Below are 20,721 nucleotides of genomic sequence, written 5' to 3'. Positions count from 1 at the left end.
ACCGGTTTTTTTTTTGACATCCTCTATCCTCTACCATTGGCCTCTCTCATGATTCACCTGCATATAAAACAAAAAACATATGAAAATTAACCACAGCTATTCTCAAATGAATGGTCTCAATAAATTGCTGCAAAGTCCACCAAGTTCAAACTCAGAATGTCCAAAATCTCAGTACAGCCAACCAGCACAATTTCAATCATATTTTAACTATTTAAGTTTGGTCAACAGGCCACTATCTCAGTTCGCTTAAAGCACCCCGGTTTTCTCGAAACATTCCACCCCCATCAGCTCCTTTTAGCCCTCTACGCAATTTTCTAACAATATGATTCACCAAGTTTCCATAGTGTTCAATCCGATCCGCGTCCTGAGGATGCGGAATCGGTCGGCAAATCGACAATTGGCTTAAAGTTGGCTGCTGAGGGGAGGGGATCTTATCATTGACTAGGGTCCACGTATAAGGTCCAGCCGCCCTAGACACTCTTGAATCTTGATGCCGAGAAACCTCACTCTGCACAGCGCCCACACAAGAGTAAACAAAGAAAAAAAAAGATCAACTTTAGAGTGCAAAATAAAAATTTTATATCAAAATTGTTGCAAAAAAAATAGCTGGGATCAACCATCCCCGTCGTGATTCCCGACTCGGAACACACGCAACGTCCCGTACCGGCACAGCCGGATCGCGTCGGCTCGCCGTTTGTAGTATACGTACTGTATACGGTATAGGTCGGTACGTACTTCGTAAACCCTCCGTTCCAATTGCCTATCTTTAGCTCCCCCCCCCCCCCCCCCCCCCCCCCCCGTCTCGCGCGCCGCCGCATGCGGCCGCCGCCACCGCCAGCGACTCCCACAGTGTCCCTTCCCTCCGTCCCTCGTCGCCTCCGCGGCGTCCGCGCCCGACCAGCCTGGAAGTCCGATAAACTGGTTTTCCGGGGGGCCGAGCCGAAAAAGGACAGCCACCGACCGCTCGCTTTCCCGCACCTCCCCCACCTCTCGCCCCCTCCCTCCCTCCCTCCCTCCAGTTGCAGGATCGGCATCGATGCGATTCGACCGCGGCCGCGCATCCGGTGCGGAGGTCTGCAATTGGGGGGGTGGAGGCTCCGCTCCGCCGCCGGAACCGCAGCGCGTTTGATTTCCTGCCGGCTCTTAATCCCGCGGGCACGTTCTCCGCATTTCGTCAGCGGCCCTGGCTCCACCGCCGGGAAATGTTGCTGTGCTTGTTGGCATTGGTGATACACATGCAAGCTAATTTCGGGATATCTGTGGTTTTCAGGGAGCGATTTGTATCTCTCGGCATTCCTGTTTGATGGCAGACGGTAGTGCTGCTTCTCTGAGGAGTCATTGTGGCAATAGGCAGCTGCGTTGAACAGGTGATTCGCAAAAAAAATCTGGCCTGCAAGGGGAATTGGTGGGGATTCTAATCAAAGAGATTCGTTATGGTTACGTTTTTTTCCCCTTTGGTTTGTGTTTCTCTGGGGCAGCAGCAATCCATTCGCGGGAGGAATTAGAACAAATCAACGGGGACACAGATCATGGAGCATGTGATTGGAGGGAAGTACAAGCTTGGGAGGAAGATTGGGAGTGGATCCTTCGGGGAGCTGTATCTCGGTATATTTTGCGTGTTTTATTTGCAAAATGGTTGCGATCTGTTAACCAGGAATCCATTTTTATTCTTTTTAGTTTGGCTTTTCTTGGCTCAGGTGTTAATATACAGAACGGAGAGGAAGTGGGAATAAAATTGGTACGGGCACATCTGCTTGTAATGTGCACGCAGTTTGCTCTTAAGTATTTAACACAACATTTATCTTCTCCAGAATCCGGATATGTCCTTTTGAACTTGAGTTAAAATGTTTGGTACAAAGCCTTACAATTTCTTCGGTTTTGATCTGTCAGGAACCTGTGAAAACAAAACACCCACAGCTGCATTATGAATCTAAAGTGTATATGCTATTTCAGGGTGGAAGTAAGTGGATTGTATTTATATGTTTTGTTTACCGCAATCTGTGCTCAAGCCTCTAAATCTCTTATTTTTTTTTTAATATAGATGGTATCCCACACCTGAAGTGGTATGGTGTCGAGGGGGAATACAACGTTATGGTCATCGATCTTCTTGGCCCAAGCTTGGAAGACTTGTTTAACTGCTGCAACCGGAAACTTTCAATGAAAACAGTGCTTATGCTTGCTGATCAACTGGTGAGTTTATTCACTCCATATTTGATCTTGCGCTGAACTGCAAGAGTTAGGAAACCAGTACAGCTTATGGAGTTTGATACCAACTAAGTAATTGCTAGGACTAGCCGACTAGGAACCATATGTTCAGAATACTACTGAGTATTCTAACATAAATGTTCCCTTTTGGGAGTTAATTTCAGAGTATTAGATAATAATCAATGGTACAAATCAAATGAATTTCACGAACACCACGTACTACTATTACTGTATTTTGTTTGATGTTAGCATGATTAGAATGATTGTTTAAGTTTTTTTTTCTTTGTGAAGGAGGAGAGTGAGATTTTTTTTTTGCCCTATATGTCCCCTTTGGAAGATGTGATTTTGTATTTTCACGGATACTTAATTACTGAGTATTGCCACTCTTTTTTTAGATAAATCGAGTGGAATACATGCATTCCAAGGGATTTATTCACCGTGACATCAAACCAGACAACTTCCTTATGGGCTTAGGCCGGAAAGCTAATCAGGTTTTGCCTTATAATGCTCATTTTATCTGATTTTGTTGCTTTTAGCATAAAGTGAGCATAGTAATGAGTTCTCTAATATCAATAAAGTTCCAAAACTTATCCCCAGGATTCTTATTCATCAATGATCAATACATGATGAGATGTATCCTTTTTATTCTGCAGGTCTATATAATTGATTATGGGCTTGCTAAAAAATACAAGGACCTTCAGACTCATAAACATATCCCTTACAGGTGAAGCATATTAACTGATCAAGTTTTGACTTGGAATTGAGACTGGATTTTGTGGTATCAAGTAGTTCTTCTGATAAATTGCAAGTACATAAGCAAAACTGGGATGTGGAAATTTCTATGCACTCACCTCTGTGTGGTCACATCTTCCTACATTTTGTTTCAGAGATACTTCCTAGTGGTACACCATTGGGACAATGGACAACCCAATATAGGGTATATGTGGATCTAAATTCTAATGTAGTCCCAGATCATTGTGTGGAGCAGCATATAAACTAAACGTCATTTTATCTTTGCACTGTTTACATGTAAACTTCCGAAATAAAATGATAGATAACTACGTCCAGTTGTGTCATTATGTTGTGTTATCGTATTCTTCAAGAATAACTTTTGACACCAAAGTCTCGCAAGTCTTCTAGTGTTAGATTACATGCAAATATGTAATGCCTTTTCTGTAACATTTTACTAACTAGGGTCCTGGGCTCAAATTTAATCGGATATAAAGAGAAATTTTTACACTTCTGTTATTAGTTGTTTTTTGGGGGGTAAATGATCAGTTATTTTTTTCACAGGGAGAACAAAAATCTGACTGGAACAGCACGTTATGCCAGTGTGAATACTCATCTTGGAATAGGTGAGTACAATAAGTAAACTCGGCCTCACACAGCTCAGCTACTTGATATATATCTATTAAAAGAAGGAAAAACATTGTATTGCATTTCATACATCAGTATAAATTTCACCCAGAACAAAGCAGAAGAGATGATCTGGAGTCTGTTGGCTATCTTCTGCTATATTTTTTAAGAGGAAGGTTTGGCCTGAATCTGTCTACTTTACTATATAACCTATTTTAACAACATCCCAAATGCGTACTTGACATGCTCTATTGTTATGCTTAGCCTCCCATGGCAGGGTCTTAAAGCTGGAACTAAGAAACAAAAGTATGACAAAATTAGTGAAAAGAAAATGCTCACCTCACCAGAGGTACTGAACTTTCCCAATGTGAAGTTTCTAATTCTGTTGTCGCAACTCCTGCAAGCATTTGAACAAACTGTATTGCCCAGGTTTTGTGCAAATCTTACCCACCGGAGTTCATCTCATATTTCCACTATTGTCGCTCCCTGCGATTTGAAGACAGGCCAGATTACTCTTTTCTGAAGAAGCTTTTTCGTGATATATTTATCCGCGAAGGTGCGTACCTTCTTTCTTCTGAGTACCTAATGTGACCGTCTTGTTATTCTCGTCCATTCCATGATCTGTGTTAGGAGAGTGGGTCTCATTATTGACCAACATTGTAGGATACCAATTCGATTATGTATTTGACTGGACTGCACTCAAGTACCCTCAAATGAGTTCTAACAATAAGCTTGTTCAAGTATGTCTCTTTAGCTTTCCCTTTGTATTGTTTGGTCTACATTCTTGGTGAGCTACTATTGTTTTTTCATTTCACAAAAGAGAAAATGGCATTATGTTTTTCATACAGCAACCTAGTGCAAGAATAACTGGAGCTGGACCATCTGGTGAGAGAACAGACAAACCATCAAGTGTGTCTCCTTGTAGCTGGTTGCATTTGGTCTGTTGCTATATGAGACACTGACTAATTTGCATAATTAACTATTTTTTTGCCAGTGGGACAAGAGATACGGGATAGATTCACTGGTGCTGTTGAGGCATTTGCCAGAAGAAATCCAGGCTCTGGTCGCCATGGAGAACATTCCAGGCACAAAAGCCATGCAGATTCCTTTGGAACATCTAACGAAGCAGTAAGTGTCCCATTTAGCTGTGGTAGCTAGTAAACACGAATGGACATTTGCACTGTTTTAAATTGAAAAACATGTAGAAGTCCAGACTCCCGTAAATGGAAAAGAACAAAAATGTTTTGCTGAAAAGCTTTCGACTAACTGAGGTCAATTGACAGGGAGTGTATGATAATCTTTTCGCAGAAACTTGACAGGGAGTGTATGATAATCTTTTTGCAGAAAGACGAGCCCGCTATTGCTCATTTTCTCATTTGATTATGACATACAATTGAGGATGCTAATCAGCTGAGAATACTTAGCATAGATACTAGATGGATGATGGGCACTATTTTTTTATGTTTACAGAGCATACAGAAAATCTAGCTTGTATATTTGTTTCTCACTGCAATACACCATATCCGTAACATAAGAACTTACTACGTCTCTCCTGTACCAGGTTGCCGACACGGAGAAACCACGCATCCTGTCCCGGGGCGGGAGCTCGTCGAAAATGCCTGCGGGTCCGTCCAGCCGGCCAACTTCTTCTGGGGACTGCAGCGGGGACCAGAACCGCCGGTGGGTCTCGGGCAGCAGCGGCGGCAGCGGGCGCCCGTCCACCACGCAGAGGCTTCACCCCTCGGGAGGCGCCGAGAACAGCAGGTCATCCCCGCGCTCCCCCGTGTCCCGGAACGCGGCGCCGGGGAGAGGAGGCTCCGGCTCGCGGGACAACACGACGTTCCGGAGCTTGGAGCGCCTCTCCATCAGCACGAGCCGGAGGAAGTGAGCCGCCGATCATCCATCGACAGGTTCTCAAAGTGGAAGGCGGTTTCTTTCGTTCTTGGCACGGTGGGTGAACCGCCCCGGTTGGGATCGTTGCTCGTTGCAGCTGAAACGAATCGGCAAATGGATGTGAGAAGCTGCAGCAAAATACTAGCCTCCCTGGAAGAACGGTGCCTGGAGCCATGATGACCTCGTTCCAAGGCTGTCGTGCACGCATATGCTCTCTCCAAACCCCCAACGTATGTGTACCATCCTAGGAGAAAAGGAAAAACAACTCCAAAGTATAATGCAATCCCGTTTGACAGCAAAGCTTCACACTGTTGTTCACTTCAGATTCTGCCGTTTGGGGGACAATTTTCTGATGTGCTGACAAGAATCAAGTCTATACTATAACCATACAAGCATCTCAGTTAATTTCGTGAAGTTTTTCATGAATTAGTAGTGGGCTCGTCTACAATGCTTTATGTGTTTTCATCCGACAAGCAAGATTGGGAACATACTGGAGTTGATCGCACCCTGTGATGGACACCGTCTCACATACCCCAAACATGTGGCAACTGCGCTCGAAATGCCTGGGAAGGCAAAGCAAACAGTGAAAAAGAAAAACCGGGGTCAATCGCAAAGTAATTTGATGCTTAAAAAAATTCGAGCAATCATTGTTGCTGTGAGGTTCTAACTTCTTTAAACGAACAAAAACAAAATGTTATCATGTTGAATGATCAGAAACAAAAGGCCAAGCTGTAAAATATTCGAATTTCCTTTACACGATTACATAAGTTGCTCTGAATCAAGTAATATGTCACCGTTAACGCACCACAGCCCCATCTTCTGCAAGATAGCATGTAGCCGTATAGGTGCTCATCGATTCGTCGAGAAACTTGGGGCTGGGATCATCTTTCATCCAATATTTACAAAATCACGATGTTTTTTGAATGTTTTTTGAATGTCTAACGAGGATATGGACTCTGCGTAGAGAGAAGGATGCGAACAGGTACCATCCTACGGATTTTTTAAAGCAGCCAGCCTTTTCTCTAGTTCTTCCAGCTCTGAACTGTAAATAAGAGAAGCAAAGTATTTTTTAAAGTTTATCTCAAAGGGACCTGTTCAGTAACATGGCAACATATATTAGGAATTGTAAAGATGCAGAAAATATAGGAGAGCAATTGTAAGCCAATCAGATACATGAAAAACAACATAGAATAGTGTTTTCCTAGATCAGCACATGCCACCATTTCTGCTCAAAAGTTAATATAAGTAAAGAATGTGAAATCCTACATCAGACATTGTGCTTGCTTCAATTAACAAATGTAGAGCAAATATGGCGAATAGAATCAAAACATAAGTTGCAAAACGTCGACATTCTTCTTCACAATTTGATTTTGACTAAATAAGTTGTATCTATCAGACCACAATAATACAGGCTGGGGTGTTCGACTGGTTTCTTCCAAACCATTCCAAACTTAAGTAGACTAGTTTTGGGCGTCCAGCAATGTTGCCCAAACTGGTCAACCCTCCATTAAACACCCCTACATACAGTGGATATTACTCATGGAAATCTCTTAATCATTTTTTTTTCGCGACCGTGCCTGAGCACGTTTTTCATTAAGAGGGAATAATCATTTCAACCAAGGGTGGGTGAAACAACTTTCAGGTACTTAAATTGCCATCCTGTTTTTTTTTTTTTGTCATAGTGACTTCAAGCGGAAAAAAACAGTAATCACAGCAAGAGGGGTGGGCGAAATTAGGGGGCAAAAAAACAAGAAACTATAAAAAATTGTTGATCAAGTAGATCATACCTTTCATCAACCTGAACCTTCTTTCCAGCAATTTTTCCTTTAGGAGCCGAGGACAACTGCAAAGAAGAAAAAGTATAGAAGAGGTTTAGATCAATGGAATAGAGTATGCAATACTCCTTCCATTTTTAAATATATGACATTTAGGACAAGCTAATTATCTCATTTTTTAACTAATTATCTTGTCCTAAACGTCATATAAAATACAGAGGAGTATAAGATCGTGTTAGAATCTTCAACTACCTGTGAGGCAATGTCCACACCAATCTCATCCAGAACCTAAATGACATTGACAACAAATAGAACGGATGAATAATTTCATTAAAAGAAGAAACAAAATGAATAATAAAAAGCAAAGCATAGGGCTTAGCAAAGAAAAATATTTCAGATAGTAGTTCTGAAAATAGACATTGAATGACCTGATTAGCAAGTTCTTCAGTCTCTTCCTCAGCCTGATCATCGTCCAAGACATCATCAATTGAATCAGACATCATCTCATTCTACACAATGCGTAAATTAGTCAGTGCATAACATTACATGCAAACACACAACACATTGAAGAGAACGTAAAATCATGTAAGATTGCAAGAAATCATTCTAATAAGCTCTGAAGAAAGTTTGCATACTGTCATATCCATTTGTGCTGACTGCTTTTGGAATTCTTTCATTATTTTCATCTGCTTTTCAGGTGCCATTTGCTGCAAAAGAAATAAGAAAGTATAAATTCAATGGAACACGTATGTTTGATAATTGAAAGTAACACTGTACGGCCTAGTAGAAATAACAAACAAAATGAAGTTATCATCCTGAGAAATGGAGGTCATATGAAAGATACTCTTTTAGTTCCAGTATGAAATGCACCCATGATTTTTTCAAATGCAGATATATGAAATGTCTCGTGCGCAAAAGTTCTGTACGATATTACCTTATTAAGAGCTCCCATTGCTTTGCTCGCACTTTGTAAACCAGTAGCCACTGAAGTGTTGGCATGCATTGCCTAAGGACACGGTTCATCACCAAAATCAGAAAAATAACATTACTATGCATGTGGGAGAAAGCAAAATGGAGAAGGAAATGTCACCTGAGTATGTGTTGCAATCCCCCGAATCTGAGCTCGGCTACCTTGCAAATTAGAAATCTGCTGCCTTAACCTGATCAGCTGACGGGCTAGAATTTTTGTTGCTGCCTGCCAAAGCGAAGCAAATAATTTGAACCTTAATGTATAATCCTGAGAAAAATCACTGAACTGAAATTGAACATAAGAGTAGGAACCTCATTGCCAGTTTTTGCTGTCCTTTTAATTTCAGCAACTAGCTTCTTCTCCTGTTATTGAAAAAAAAAGGTCTGTAAATCTGCTATTGTTAATTCAACTGCATCAACAAAATCGAATAGTGGGAACATGTAATGGAAAGGCAATGGATGTTAAAATGAGTATGATATATTTCTAGATCCAATATGATGCATGTCGTGGCTCTAGAAGGAGGGCCACAGCCGGGTGGCGTAGTGCACCCGCCTAATCCCAGATGGTGGTTACTCAGGGAAGCACAAGTGATTTGTCAGATCTACTCATGAAGCAAGAACATCAGAACACTCGAAGATTTAGAGTGGTTCGGGCCGCCGGAGCGTAATACCCTACGTCCACTGAGAGTTGTATTGTTCTTGAGTCTGTGGATGAGTCTATCCTCTACCTCTAAGTCCCTTTCAGGCTTGACCCCTTCTCTAACGGGCGTCTCCCTTTTATAGTGCAAGGGAGACGCGTACACAGGCGTTGGACCCCGACAGGTGGGCCCAACGAGGATGTATAGTATACCACGAAAAAGACATTTACAGTGCTTTGTGAATCTCTTGCCGGATACGCTTCATCGCCCTGTAGACTCTCTGACCGAGGGGGGTCTTCACCTGTCCCATCGGCGAGGTGCCCGTTGAGGCGGTGTAGGTTGCGGCGTAGACTGTTGGGTCTACCGCGTAGGCGTTATGATATTCCGTCGCCGAGCTGTCGTGTCTAACTGGCGTTGCAGACTGACGAGCGTGGCGTGGGTGGCGCCAGCGGCTGCACTGTGCGCCTTGGTAACGCGCGATCAACAGTACAGTCTGGCAAAAGTCACCTCGGGCTTTGTTGTGGCAGAGCGCACTTAGCACCTCCCGTATTGAATGCGGTAGGTGGGCGAGTCTTCCCGAGGAAGCCTCGCAGCCGCGCGCGTGCCCGCGCCTGCGGATATGTGGCGGCTCCGGACCCCCCAGGCGGGGTGTCTGTTCCCTCCCCGCTGAGGGGTCCGGATAGTATATGAGGTCCGGGACCCCGTGGGGGGTCCAGGGCCCCCGGCTGTTTTGGCCGAGCGCTCCCTTCTCCGGGACACGTGGCGTCACCGGACCCTTCCCTAGCAAGGGACGGGTCCGGGGCCGCTGACCGGGTGAGAAAGGCCTCGGACCGCGAGGGCCTGGCTGCTCAGGCCGTTAGCGCGTAGTCATGGATAACTACGAGGCTCTCGCCTAGACACAGCAACAGGTCTAGTACACGTGGTGACACCGGACCTGTCCCCGAGCGGGAAGCGGGTCCGGGACCGTTGGTCTAGTGAGATGGAGCCGGACCCCAGGGGTCCGGCTGCTCAGCCCCTAGGGCGTAGTTACGGATAACTACGCGAGTCTTGACACAGCAAGAGGGGGTACCCTAGTCCAGAGGTACCGACAATGCAGAAATAATCTAATGCGGAACATACAGAGCTTCCTAAGCATATATTTCTGCTTAAGAAGACATCAGTTGAACATGAAGTATGAACATATAAGGAAATTCACAAATCAACAAAATATAAAAGGATATTTTTTATTAATCAGACCAGTGTTGTGATTGAATTATCATACCTCTTGTTGTAATGATGCGACATCCCTCTCAATCCCTGCAGACAGGGCACCTCAGGCATTAAATAACCATACAGCCTGCATAGCCCTTAAGGGTACAGGAAACCACATACTGATACAGGGTATCATCTTCTTCATGTTTCTTACTCTCAAGTCCTCGAAATTATTTTTTTCAAACAAATAAACTCACGAAAAAAAAGGCGCTGGCATTTTAGGTACACATGTAGCGTTACCAAAGTGCTCAAAATAAGGGCGCAGAAAGTTTCAAAGCAGCAATTACTGTTGACAATGAACAAGCGTTTCGGCGCATCTCGCATAATTGCACTAAGATGCAAAGTGAAGTCATTACATGTAGCTCCGGATGCTCTAGGTAAGCACACAACCATATAGCGTGAAAAAGAACAATTCTCATTATCTGGTATAAGCGCGCAGGTAGAGACGGGCCCATTACCTCGCGTAGCATTCGTCAGGTCTCGCTTGCTGCTCCGCATCACCTCTGCACAACCAGCAACAGAATCAGAGCCCGGAAGGCCAAGGGGCAAGACGCGCCGGGCTAGCCAAGGGCGCGCAGCTTCGATCCAAGCAAACGGACCGATTGGGATTCGCGGCGCGCAGCGGCTACCAACCGAAAGCAAGCGCGATCGCGGAGGGGATCGCGGCAGCCGAGGCCGAATCCGATCGAATTCCGGTCGAGAAGCAGGGGAAGGGGAGGGGGTTGGAACGTACCTCGCGGCACTGGCTTCTTCGCGAAGGGATTCATCGCTGAGACGCTGACTTGCCTCGGTGTGTTCGTCTTCGTGGTCGCCGGGAGGAACCGCGCCGAGGACAATGCCGCGTACGCGTGTGGAGACGCTTTTATTGTTTTTTTTTTCTCGGCCCCTTTCGTGGTTCGCTGGCAGTTGAGTACCTATTGCAAGTATCATCTGGGTTTTGTTCTTTTTGCAGTTGAGTACCTCGGGCACTAATAGTTGGGCGTTGCTCATATTTGACGTGGGTGAACCTGAAATTTTTGGAGTTTTTCTTTTTTGGGTTTTTTTTATCCAAACCATTATAATTTTTCAAATTTAGAGAAATGTCATTACAATTCGGTATTAGGAAACATGCCATTACAATTTTTAGTATCTCTGGTCTGTGCCATTTTCTACGTATGCTAGGCGCTCGAGCCCAATGCCAGGTACGTATACATGCAGAGCTCCGTGTCGCCCGTTGTCTTCAGCCCTGATGGACGATGCCTCTCTTACCCACCGCTCATCTCTCCTCTCTGTTCCCCACCCGCGCCCAACCCTAGTGCCACCGCCTCCATCGCCGGAGCCCCGGCCACCAAGAGCCCTGCACGCCCACCCTCGCTGGAGGTCCTGCTGCCGCCACAACACCCGCTCCCTGGTGGACCGACCCCGCCAAAGCGCCCACGATGGCGGCTGCGGCGCTAGGGTTGGGCGCGAGGGGGGACAAAGAGGGAGAGGTGAGCGGCGGGTAAGAGGGCGTCGGCCATCGGGCTGAAGACAATGGGCGGCACAAAAAAGTTGAACGCCTTCACTACTAAAAAAATATTTACCGTGACCTTTAAAAATAGCCTGGGGGCAGTCACATTAAAAAACCGCCTCGATCAATGCCTGTAATTAACTGAGGCGGTCATTTTTTATTAATCGACGCGGTTACAAAAAACCGCCTCTCAAAATCCATTAACCGAGACATACGCCTTAAATTGTCTGCCTCGATTAATACCCCTATTTTTGGAGGCAGATAACTTATAAATGCCCGCCACAGTTAATGGACCGAGCCCAATTAAAACCCATATGAGCCCAGCAGCTGAGAAAAATATATAAAGAAATCAAAACCCTAAACCCACACAACCCCGTCCTCTCCCAGCCACAATTCTCTCTCTCTCTCTCTCTCTCTCTCTGCGGGATTCTTGCTGCGGCACATGTCTTCAACTGTGGGGGCATGGTGGCGTGTCGCGTCCCGGCGTGGCGTGCGTCACCACGTTCATTGTTGCTGATGTCAGGCGGAGTGGTTGGGCCACGTCACTATCCAGGGAACGTGGGTTGACCCGTCTCCCACTCCAGTCCGTACGAGGGCGTGGGGCGACCACATTCTCGTTTCTCCGAGACCTTGTTCGTTGATTGCCTTTTGACTAGGGGCGCTCCCCCTTTCTCGAAGACTTGTCGTCATGGGCGGAGAGGTCCCCTCCGTGGCGAGGCGGACCCCTCCCTCGGGGGTCAGGGGTCGGCGCGAGGTGGAACTCTCTCCCGGAGGTCGGGCGCGTCAAAGTCCTTAGACGAGGCGTGGGCTATCTCCGCCGTGTTGGGCAGCCCCAGGCTGTTGGGTCTTGACTTGAGCCCACTAATCCCGTGATCATTTTTAGGCCGTGACTCGGACGGTTAGGTCTTGACGGGCAGGTTAGGGGTACCCGTTACTTTTACCCTCATCAACGCTCCACTTGAATGGCAAACTCTGCTATGGTAAACACTGGAATCATGTGATTGGTTATGTGCGATCCATGCACTATTTTTCTTACTAATATAATGTCTAACACTGGGATCATAATTCTACCATAATCCTAATGTCTTATTGTCGGTGTCCCGACCCGGGGGCCCGGATTCCAACTAGTAAATGCTGCGTGTTTCCTCGTCCCAGATGATGATGCAAGAGGCAACACAGTAACACACGGTTTATCCTAGTTCCGGCCGCGGGGCCGTACGTCCAGCAAAGGGGGTGTGCGAGGGCACTGTATTATCTTGCACCCGGAGTGCTTGTAGTAGGGGATACAAGCGAGGTGAGAGAGGGAGGAAGGCTCCCAAGTCTCTGCTAGAAGTGGAGTCGGTTGAGATGAGTGCTCAGTAGTCCCTGAACGTCCGCTAGGAAGAGAGAAGCCAGAGAGACCAGCCCGGCTAAAGGAAGCCCGCCTCCTCCTTTTATAGCTACAAGGAGGGGCGGTGCACATGAGTGGGGGCGTAGAAGTCATCGTTTTCCCCTGAATCGCGGGGGTACAGTGGTCGGATACTGTAGGAAGTACACTGTGGGAAGGCGGCGGGCGTTGCAGTCGTCCTGGATATCGTCCTTGGTCCTGTGAAGATTGTGCCGGTCGCCGTGCCAGCCCCTGCAGTTGGCGTGGTCGTTGCTGGTGCATGGTCCTCTATATACGACGCGGCGGCGTTCAGTGGGCCCTACGGACTAGGGTCCTGCATGCGCCCGCGGTAGTGGTGGCGCGCGACGGCCCCGGACCCCCCGGTCGGAGTGCGGGCGTGCACACTAGAAGGTCCGGGGGACACGTGGAGGTCCCGGACTCCTAAAGGGGGGAGGTCCGGGACTCCGTCCGTGTGTGCTGAGCGCCCCTCTCGGAAGGACACGTGATGTCGCCGGACCCCTCCCCCAGTGGGAGGCGGGTCCGGATGGTCGGTGTAGGCAGAAAAGTAACGGGAGCAGTGCCGAGCCTGTCTTGTCCCACGTCGCAGGTCCCAAAGTGCTGCTACAGCATCCGGGATGACGGAGCGGGGACCGGAGTCAGCGGATGGGACCCCGGTCACATCCACTGTGGGAATGGCGGCCTAACGCCGCATGTCCTGGGTGCCGTGGCGGAGTGGCTGGCTTTTAATGCCTTCGTACGGCGAGCGGTTGGGCGGCGGGGCTGTTCGTCCTTTGTGCCGAGGGGTGGCCTCGAGCGAAGCGGAAATGAGTTACTCCCTCGAGGGTAGGTTTGCTACCCTCGAGCGAGGCGGAGATATGTTGCGCAGTCGAGGGTCCTGAGGGGAGCCCTCGAGTGAGGCGGAGATGAGTCACCCGCTCGAGGGTAGATCCGCCACCCTCGATCGAGGCGGAGATTGTCCAGCGGGCCCGAGAGGGACCCTCGAGCGAGGCGGAGATCGTTCCGGGGGGTTCGAGGGGATGCGAATGGGCCGCACGCTGGGCTTCTTTGAGTCCTTTGCTTTCTTCTAGGCTGGAAGGAGACCGTGGACCTTCGTGGGCCCAACTGCCTTAACAGGTGTTTACGTTTTTTTAAAGCGGTCTTAGTACCCCGATTAGGGTGTCCCTAATTGTGGTACCCGACAGTAGCCCCCGAGACTTTGGTCGAGTCAGGGGATTCGGCCAAAGGGTGATTCGGCGATTTCCCCTTTGACGTGATCAGTCAATGCCGCGCACCCGCCAGACGCGCCTGATCGTCAGCCTGGCGGATGTGACAACACGCCGGTCGGGGTAGTACGCCCGTGGGGAGAGTACTTCAAGGTGCGTGCCTCTTTGTTTGTTTGAAAGACAAGACGTGTCCGCGCGCTGAGGGGGGGGCAGGGTGACGACGGCGCCCGCTGCTCGGCAGCTGGCGCTTTCGTCGCACTGTCCCACACTCAGGGCCTTGGCCCTGCCTTCCCTGGTTGCCTTGCGGCGCGCCGTTCGAGGGCGGTCGGCCTGAGCCGATGCTGTGCCGTCTAGCGTCCAGGGGCTCAGCTTCGCTTTATTTCGTTCAGTCGCGTCTCGGCGCGGTGACCGAGGGCATCCTTTGCTCGTGGAGCGTCGTCACGGGCATTACAAGCCTCCGCTCTTCGACAAGCTTGAAGCTTTGTGCCCGGTGCAGCTATAAATAGGGGTCATGGGATTCCCTTTCTTCTCCAACCTCCCAGCTCTTTCTTCTAGCATTGCCCAACTCTTGTAACGTTTCCTTTGCCTTTTTGTGACCGGCCCCCAGATGGGGTGGCCTGGCTTTTTTAGGCTTTTTTGCGCTAGAAGAACGCTTGCGAGCGGTGGGGGAAGACCGAAGTGGGCGTGCGCTCCATCCCTCAGGTTAAGTGGGATCAGCAGAAGAGCATTGGGCCCGTGGGGTCCTGCTCCTGTGATGTCCCCTAGCCTGAAGGGGGATGGAGACGCCTGACCGTGGCACTGGCGCTAGGTCTGGCGGCTGTTTTTCGCATTGTCCCCCCCCCCCCCCCCCCGGCGACAAGGTTGCTCTTGGGGAGACGGTGCGGAGGGCGCTGTCCGCCAGCTCGACCCCCCGCATGGTCTTCGGTGGAGGAGATGCTAGAAGAAGGCTTGCGAGGAGGGCCTCTCCATGGTCCCGTGCGGCCTGGGGGCTGCTCCTCGCATCCCTAGCAGCCTCGCCGTTGCGTCAGTTGGGGGCTCGGCGCCTTTCTTCGTCACTCGCTCCTCCGCAAGACAGGGAAAATTGCCACGTAGGTGGCAACGTGTTTGTATCTTTCGACGGCCTCGCGCCGGTGACCCTTTGTAATCTTTATTTGCATTTGAGCAATAAAGTCCCCTTTCTCCTCTACGGGGAGGATTACCGAGGGTATAGGGGTGTACAGAGAGTTACGACCCTCAAATATGTGTGAAGTCTCCTCCGTGGGGGCGCATCAGCGCACCCGCGGGTGTAGCCCCCGAGGCCTTGGAGGAGAGTTTGTGCTCGTCCAAGGGTTATAAACGTTGTCCCACCGGGTAGCCTTACTGGGGTGGCCGTCCAGCGTCTTTTTCAGCCGGCATCGGCACTCTTTCAGCCAGCCTCGGCATTCTCAGTGCTGGAACGACGGCCCGGCGTTCAGCATAACCGTCGGGAGAGCGTACGTAAATAGCGGAGGATTTGGTTACACACGTGGAGCTTCGTAGTTGGGAGTCATCGACTTATTCGAGGGTGCGATCGGAACCGTGGTGTGCGGGGAGCCCCCGAGCCCAGGCCCGCGTGAAGGCGTTCAGGGGAACCCTCGGCTTTGACTACGACCCTCGTCGCCCTTTCGCAGGGAGGAGGGGTGAAGCGCACCATGCTACCCATGCCCGGGCCGCGAGCAATGGCTGCTTCGGTGAGCTATTAGCGGGTAGTTCAAGCGGACATCCGTGCCCCGTTCGATAGGGGTCGGCTCGTGGTCCATGGACACGTCTCATAAAGCGCTCGCGAGGGTTCGCTAGGCGGGGCTCGGACCCATTCGGTAGGGTTCGAGGGCTCGATGCTATCCCTCGATGGGATCCCCCTTCTAGGCACCCTCGGCTGGCCTTGAACACTGCGTAGGATGTCTCGAACTCCGCGTTCGAGGGTAGCTTGTACGGCACATCTCTGCAGGCCCTGACTCTGGTGATCTGGGGCGCCTGTCGAACCCCCTGAAGGGCCAGGCTTCGAACCCTTGATCAGTAAGGCCTAGGAATGCGATTTCTTCGAGGGTAAAGAGACCCCCGAAAGAATATTCCGTCTTGATCCGAAAACGATGCAAGGTCGCGAGTCACGCGCGCGGGTCTTCCGCTGGTGGTGGGCGACGTGGCCCGATTCGTGCGGCGCGCCTTTTCAGGTGACAGCCTCGGGTAGATGAAGCGGCGTGGGCGGCGGCTGGCGGATGGGATGTGCGATAGTCGCGCCGCGCCCGCCGGTTACCGTGCCGCAGTTGTTGCTGCGTGCGCGCGTGGGAGACTCCGCGGTCGTGGGGCCCAGCCGTCAGCGACAGCGAAGTCTACCGCATTCAATGCGGTAGATTTGGGTCGTGGCGGAAAGTCCGCCCGTCGCGGTGAATAAAAACGAAGAGAAGGGGGGTTGTTTGGGCTCACCTGGCCATTTGCCTTCATCCCACTTTGCCTTCTCCGCCTCCCCTGCATACTGAGCCCGTAGCCAAGAGCGAAAGGAGGAAGAGGAAGGAGAGGGAGAGAAAGCACACCTTAGCCATCCCAGAGCCTTTGCTCCCACATTCCTCCTCGAATCGAAGAAATGTCGGACATCCAGGAGCCTTTGCCGTGGGGGAAGTCCTCCGCCACCGTGGCGGTCCTGGAGCAGTTGGTCGCCGACCGGCTGCTGCCGCGGATCACCGACTTGGGGGCGCCGGCGTGGATTTCCCCGCGTCCAGACGAGACCGAGCCGAAGCCCCCGCAAGGCTACGTCGTGAGCTTCGTGCGCCTTCACGAGCGAGGCTTCGGCGTCCCCGTCAGCAGATTTATGCGGGCGTTGTGCGACTATTACGGAGCGGAGCTGCACAACTTCAACCCCAACGCCATCTCGCAGGCGGCGGTCTTCGTCGCCGTCTGCGATGGGTACCTTGGGATAGAGGTGCACTGGGATATCTGGATCCACCTGTTCCACGGCGAACTCTTCGTCGAGAGCGGGCGGGGCCAACCGGGGCGGTTCGCGCGCGCCGGCGGCCTGACGTTCCACGTGCGTCACTCCCGGATGAACCTCTACATCCACAGCAAGATGATGACAAACAACGCCGGGTGGAGCCGAGGGTGGTTCTACCTTCGGAACTACCGTGGCGCGCTCCCGGCGTTCACCAACAGGGTGCTCCGGGAGCGACCGGCGAAGTGGGATTGGGGGGTGTCGCCCCAGGCGCAACAGGACAAGCTCGAGGGCCTCACCGACGCGCTGGCGCACCTGGCGAGGAAGGGGTTGATGGCGGCGGCCGTTATCGCGAACTTCCATCAGCAGAGGGTGATTCCCCTCGTGGAAAGGGCCCTGCCGATCTTCCAGCTTACCCCCGGGAGCCAGGTGGAAGGCTCGAGGACGTCGAACAAGCTGCTCTCCCGCACCACCGCTGCCCGGAGGGCAAAGTATGCGGTGGCGGAGTTCCCCCAAAATCCCGAGGATCTTTGGAGGACCAAGATGCGCCCCGAGCCGGGGTACATTTCTCTGGTAAGTTTTGACTTCGAATCCGGCGTGCGTTGTGTAGCCCTCTTTTCCTGACGCGGAGAAGATGAAAAGGCGGAAGGACGCGGCGGAGGCAAAAGGTCGAGAGGAAGAGGAAGAGGAAGGCGAGGCACGACAAGGCGTGCAAGCTCGCTCGCGCGTAGGGGAAGCCGCAGCCCGCCACGCCCGAGTCCTCGGAGGAGGACGAGGAGGTGGCCACGGACGCCGAGGACCACGCTCCGAGGGGCGATGGGGAAGCTGCGGGCGTGAGCCCCCCGCCGTTCTACCTGTGGGACGATGACGAGGGGGAGCCGGCGGCGATAGAAGAGACGAGAGTCGTGGCGGAGCCCTCGGCGAATCCCTCCCTCGAGGGTGCGGAGCGGGAGTCATCCCTGCTGGTAGCCGGCGAGGAGACGCCCGCGCTCCAGGTGCTGATCCGCGGCGACGAGGCTGCGGCGGGCGAGGAGTCGTCCGTGCTGGCAGCCTCGAGCCACCAGGCCGACACGAGGGGGGCGCCCTAGGGGCAGTCTTCGAGGGGCGGCACGGTGCCTCGGGCTCGAAGAAGCGCCACGAGGAAGCGGAGCATGAGTGCTCGATCTGGGTAAGTAATTTGGATTTCGTTTTTGTTGCGTGATTGGTGGATTTCTCTATCCTGTTGTCCTCAACTCGTGTTTCTTGATTTCCAGCCCCGGGGCCGTCCCAAAGGATGCGGTGCAGCTTGCCCCGGCTAAGGCTCTCAAGACCGGGGCACGCAGCACGCCGCACACGGCGCCGCAGCCCCTGCCTGTCGTGGACCTCGAGGCGGCGGCCGCTAAGCTATGGGAGGCCATGGCTCGAGGGGCCCAGGCGGCGCAGCAAGCTCGGGCACAGGAGGAGGGCGATGTCGGCCAGAGCGGTGCCGAAGCGTGGCATGGACAGCGCCGCCCTGGCAGTCACTGAAGTCGAGGCCGGTCAGGGCAATGCGGCTAGCACCGCCCGACCGGACAAAGGAGGAGAGACTTGCAGGGGCGCGCAGGAGCGCCCTGCCGGTCGTGTTGAGGAGGAGACCCTCGTCCTCGAGCCCTTGAGGGTCGAGGGTGAGGGCGTCGCAGAGGAGGAGACGGCGCAAGGGGCGCCAGTTGTGGAAGGAGCCCCCGTCTCGGAACCCATCGAGGCCCGGGACGAGGGTATCGTCGCAGTAGTGTCTGTGCCAACGGCGCAAGGGAGCGCGGCGGCGGTGGTGGAGCTGCCGGACAGCAACGAGGAGTACGGGGACTCGATGGACATCGACCCCGCTGCTGCGGCAAGCGCCGCCGCGCACATCGCCGAGTTCGCATCGGCCAGCGCGGGCACGCTCGAGGCGAGGACGTCCGAGGGGGGCCATCTTGGTACGATCGTCCCGTCTGGGGTCCCCTCGGAGTTCCTCCGCAAGGAGCAGGAGGAGGAGGAGGCCTGGAACGCGGAGATGCGTGTCACTCGCGAGATCTTGCAAGCCCTCGACCGCACCTTCTAGCTCCACCAGAATGCGGATTACCAGGTCAGCCAAATAAATATTTCCCCCCGAAAATTGCTCGGATTCGGTTTAACTTTAACGCGTCTTTACCCGCGTCCTTCCTCTTGCAGCAGCTGAGGGACATCTCACGCGAAAAGAGCGCCGAGATGACCCGGATGTACTCCCAGATGAACCAGCTCGGGCAACACAACGCCGAGCTGGTGCTCAAGAACATCGATGCCAACACGAAAATGGCGGATCTGGGAGCGCGTCAGCAGGCGCTGGAGGAGGAGCTGGCGCGGGTTACCGATGAGCGGGACGTCCAGAGGGCGGCAGCGGAGCAGAAGGCCCGGGAGGCCGAGGCGCAAGCTGCCGAGCTGCAGCGCCTTCGAACGGCGCTCGAGGATAGAGCTAGTGAGGCTGAGGCGCAAAGCGCCGAGCTGCAGCGCCTCAGCACCACGCTCGAGCAGCAGAAGGCCGAGCTCCTCCACAAGGAGGTGGCCGTGGTTGCGCTCACCGGGACCCTCCGGGAACAGGGCGAGGTCCTCGAGGAGAAGGACGTGGCCCTCCAGAACATGGGGGCTACCCTTAAGGAGAAGGAAGCCTCCTTGTCCTCGCTCGAAGAGGCCGCTCGAGCCCAGAGGGAGGAGGCGCAGAGGAACATCACGGGTGAGTACCTTCGAGTTTTCGTCGATTTGTTTCTTTTCGTAGCTGACGTTGATTTCCTTTGCTCAGAGCTGAGGCAGAAGGTGGCGGATGAGACCGCGGCGAAGGAAGCGGTCCACACCGCGCTCACGGCGGCGCAGATGGAGTTTGCTGAGCTGGAGCAAACCGCCGTGAGCGTGTGTCAAGAGCTCGAGGGGGAGGGTGCCGTCTCGGGCAGTTCGTTGATCAGCCGCCTGCGCGCGCTAGGCGGTCGGATTGCCGAACACGCCAAGAGCATCTTCCGCCTCGGTGTCCTGTGGGCTCTCGCCATGGCCTCGACGCATTACCTCATGGATCTCCAGAGGGTGTTGTCGGGGTACGTCGTTCCCGATGATGCTGATGCGGATGCCGCGTCGGCCATCATGGATGAAGCCGACACAGCCGCGGAGGAGTTCGCCACCATCCTCGCCGAGAAGCTCGAAGCTGACATCCCTCCCATCGCCGAATTCGACGCCCCTGAGGGCCCGCAAGGGGGGGGGTAGCTTGTAGGAAAACTGGGCCTCGAAGCCCATGTAATAGATTAGTGAATATATCATAGTCGCGCTTTGTAATCGCATCCTATGAATATAAGAGATTTATTTTCGTAATTTGAATGTGTGGCCCGTCGAGGCCTTGTGCGTTCGAGCCTATGTTTCTTTACTTTATTTCCATGTTCTTCATATGCGACTTAGATAAACATCTGCGAGGAAGTTCGCGTTCATAAGCAACGTAGGCGTAGGGTGGTGAGGGGGGTGCCGTATCCCGGAGGCGTAGGCGGCCCCACGACTCGGCCGGCCCCGTACCGTAGTTGCTTACGCCTCGCGTCCATTTTTTCCAAGGATACGAGAAGCTTAGGGTCGAGACGGAAATATTTCGAAAAACATTGGCGACTT

At 52.0% G+C, this 20,721-nt stretch overlaps 2 protein-coding genes across 10 annotated transcripts; one reads left to right on the top strand and one right to left on the bottom strand.

Annotated features, from left to right (window-relative positions):
- The first annotated feature begins 807 nt into the window (after positions 1-807).
- LOC120650793 (casein kinase 1-like) lies at positions 808-5,883 on the top strand. Of its 9 annotated transcripts, none has more exons than XM_039928067.1 (16): positions 810-1,155; positions 1,271-1,367; positions 1,482-1,605; positions 1,698-1,738; positions 1,891-1,960; positions 2,042-2,190; positions 2,601-2,696; positions 2,859-2,929; positions 3,499-3,560; positions 3,674-3,737; positions 3,826-3,910; positions 3,991-4,117; positions 4,225-4,301; positions 4,410-4,470; positions 4,556-4,689; positions 5,117-5,883. In XM_039928067.1, exons 3-16 carry the CDS (start codon positions 1,530-1,532, stop codon positions 5,447-5,449), a joined length of 1,446 nt encoding a protein of 481 aa, XP_039784001.1. In that variant the 5' UTR covers positions 810-1,155; positions 1,271-1,367; positions 1,482-1,529; the 3' UTR covers positions 5,450-5,883. The 9 variants fall into 9 exon arrangements, 8 of the variants coding, with proteins under 8 accessions (XP_039784005.1, XP_039784001.1, XP_039784004.1 ...); XM_039928070.1 differs by having other exon boundaries at positions 1,479-1,605; positions 5,123-5,883; XM_039928069.1 differs by having other exon boundaries at positions 812-1,155; positions 5,123-5,883.
- Positions 5,884-6,082: 199 nt separating this feature from the next.
- Positions 6,083-10,988, bottom strand: LOC120650794 (vacuolar protein sorting-associated protein 2 homolog 3-like). The gene is made up of 11 exons (XM_039928074.1): positions 10,821-10,988; positions 10,546-10,590; positions 10,098-10,132; positions 8,511-8,561; positions 8,320-8,424; positions 8,164-8,235; positions 7,865-7,936; positions 7,658-7,738; positions 7,482-7,517; positions 7,242-7,297; positions 6,083-6,496 (listed from the first exon to the last, which is right to left on the bottom strand). Exons 1-11 carry the CDS (start codon positions 10,852-10,854, stop codon positions 6,445-6,447), a joined length of 639 nt encoding a protein of 212 aa, XP_039784008.1. The 5' UTR covers positions 10,855-10,988; the 3' UTR covers positions 6,083-6,444.
- Positions 10,989-20,721: the final 9,733 nt, after the last annotated feature.

This window comes from Panicum virgatum, chromosome 9K, assembly GCF_016808335.1.
Source record: "Panicum virgatum strain AP13 chromosome 9K, P.virgatum_v5, whole genome shotgun sequence".
Classification (NCBI taxonomy): Eukaryota; Viridiplantae; Streptophyta; class Magnoliopsida; order Poales; family Poaceae; genus Panicum; species Panicum virgatum.
Note: the sequence above shows the minus strand (reverse complement) of the source record. Positions and strands in the feature narration are given on the sequence as shown.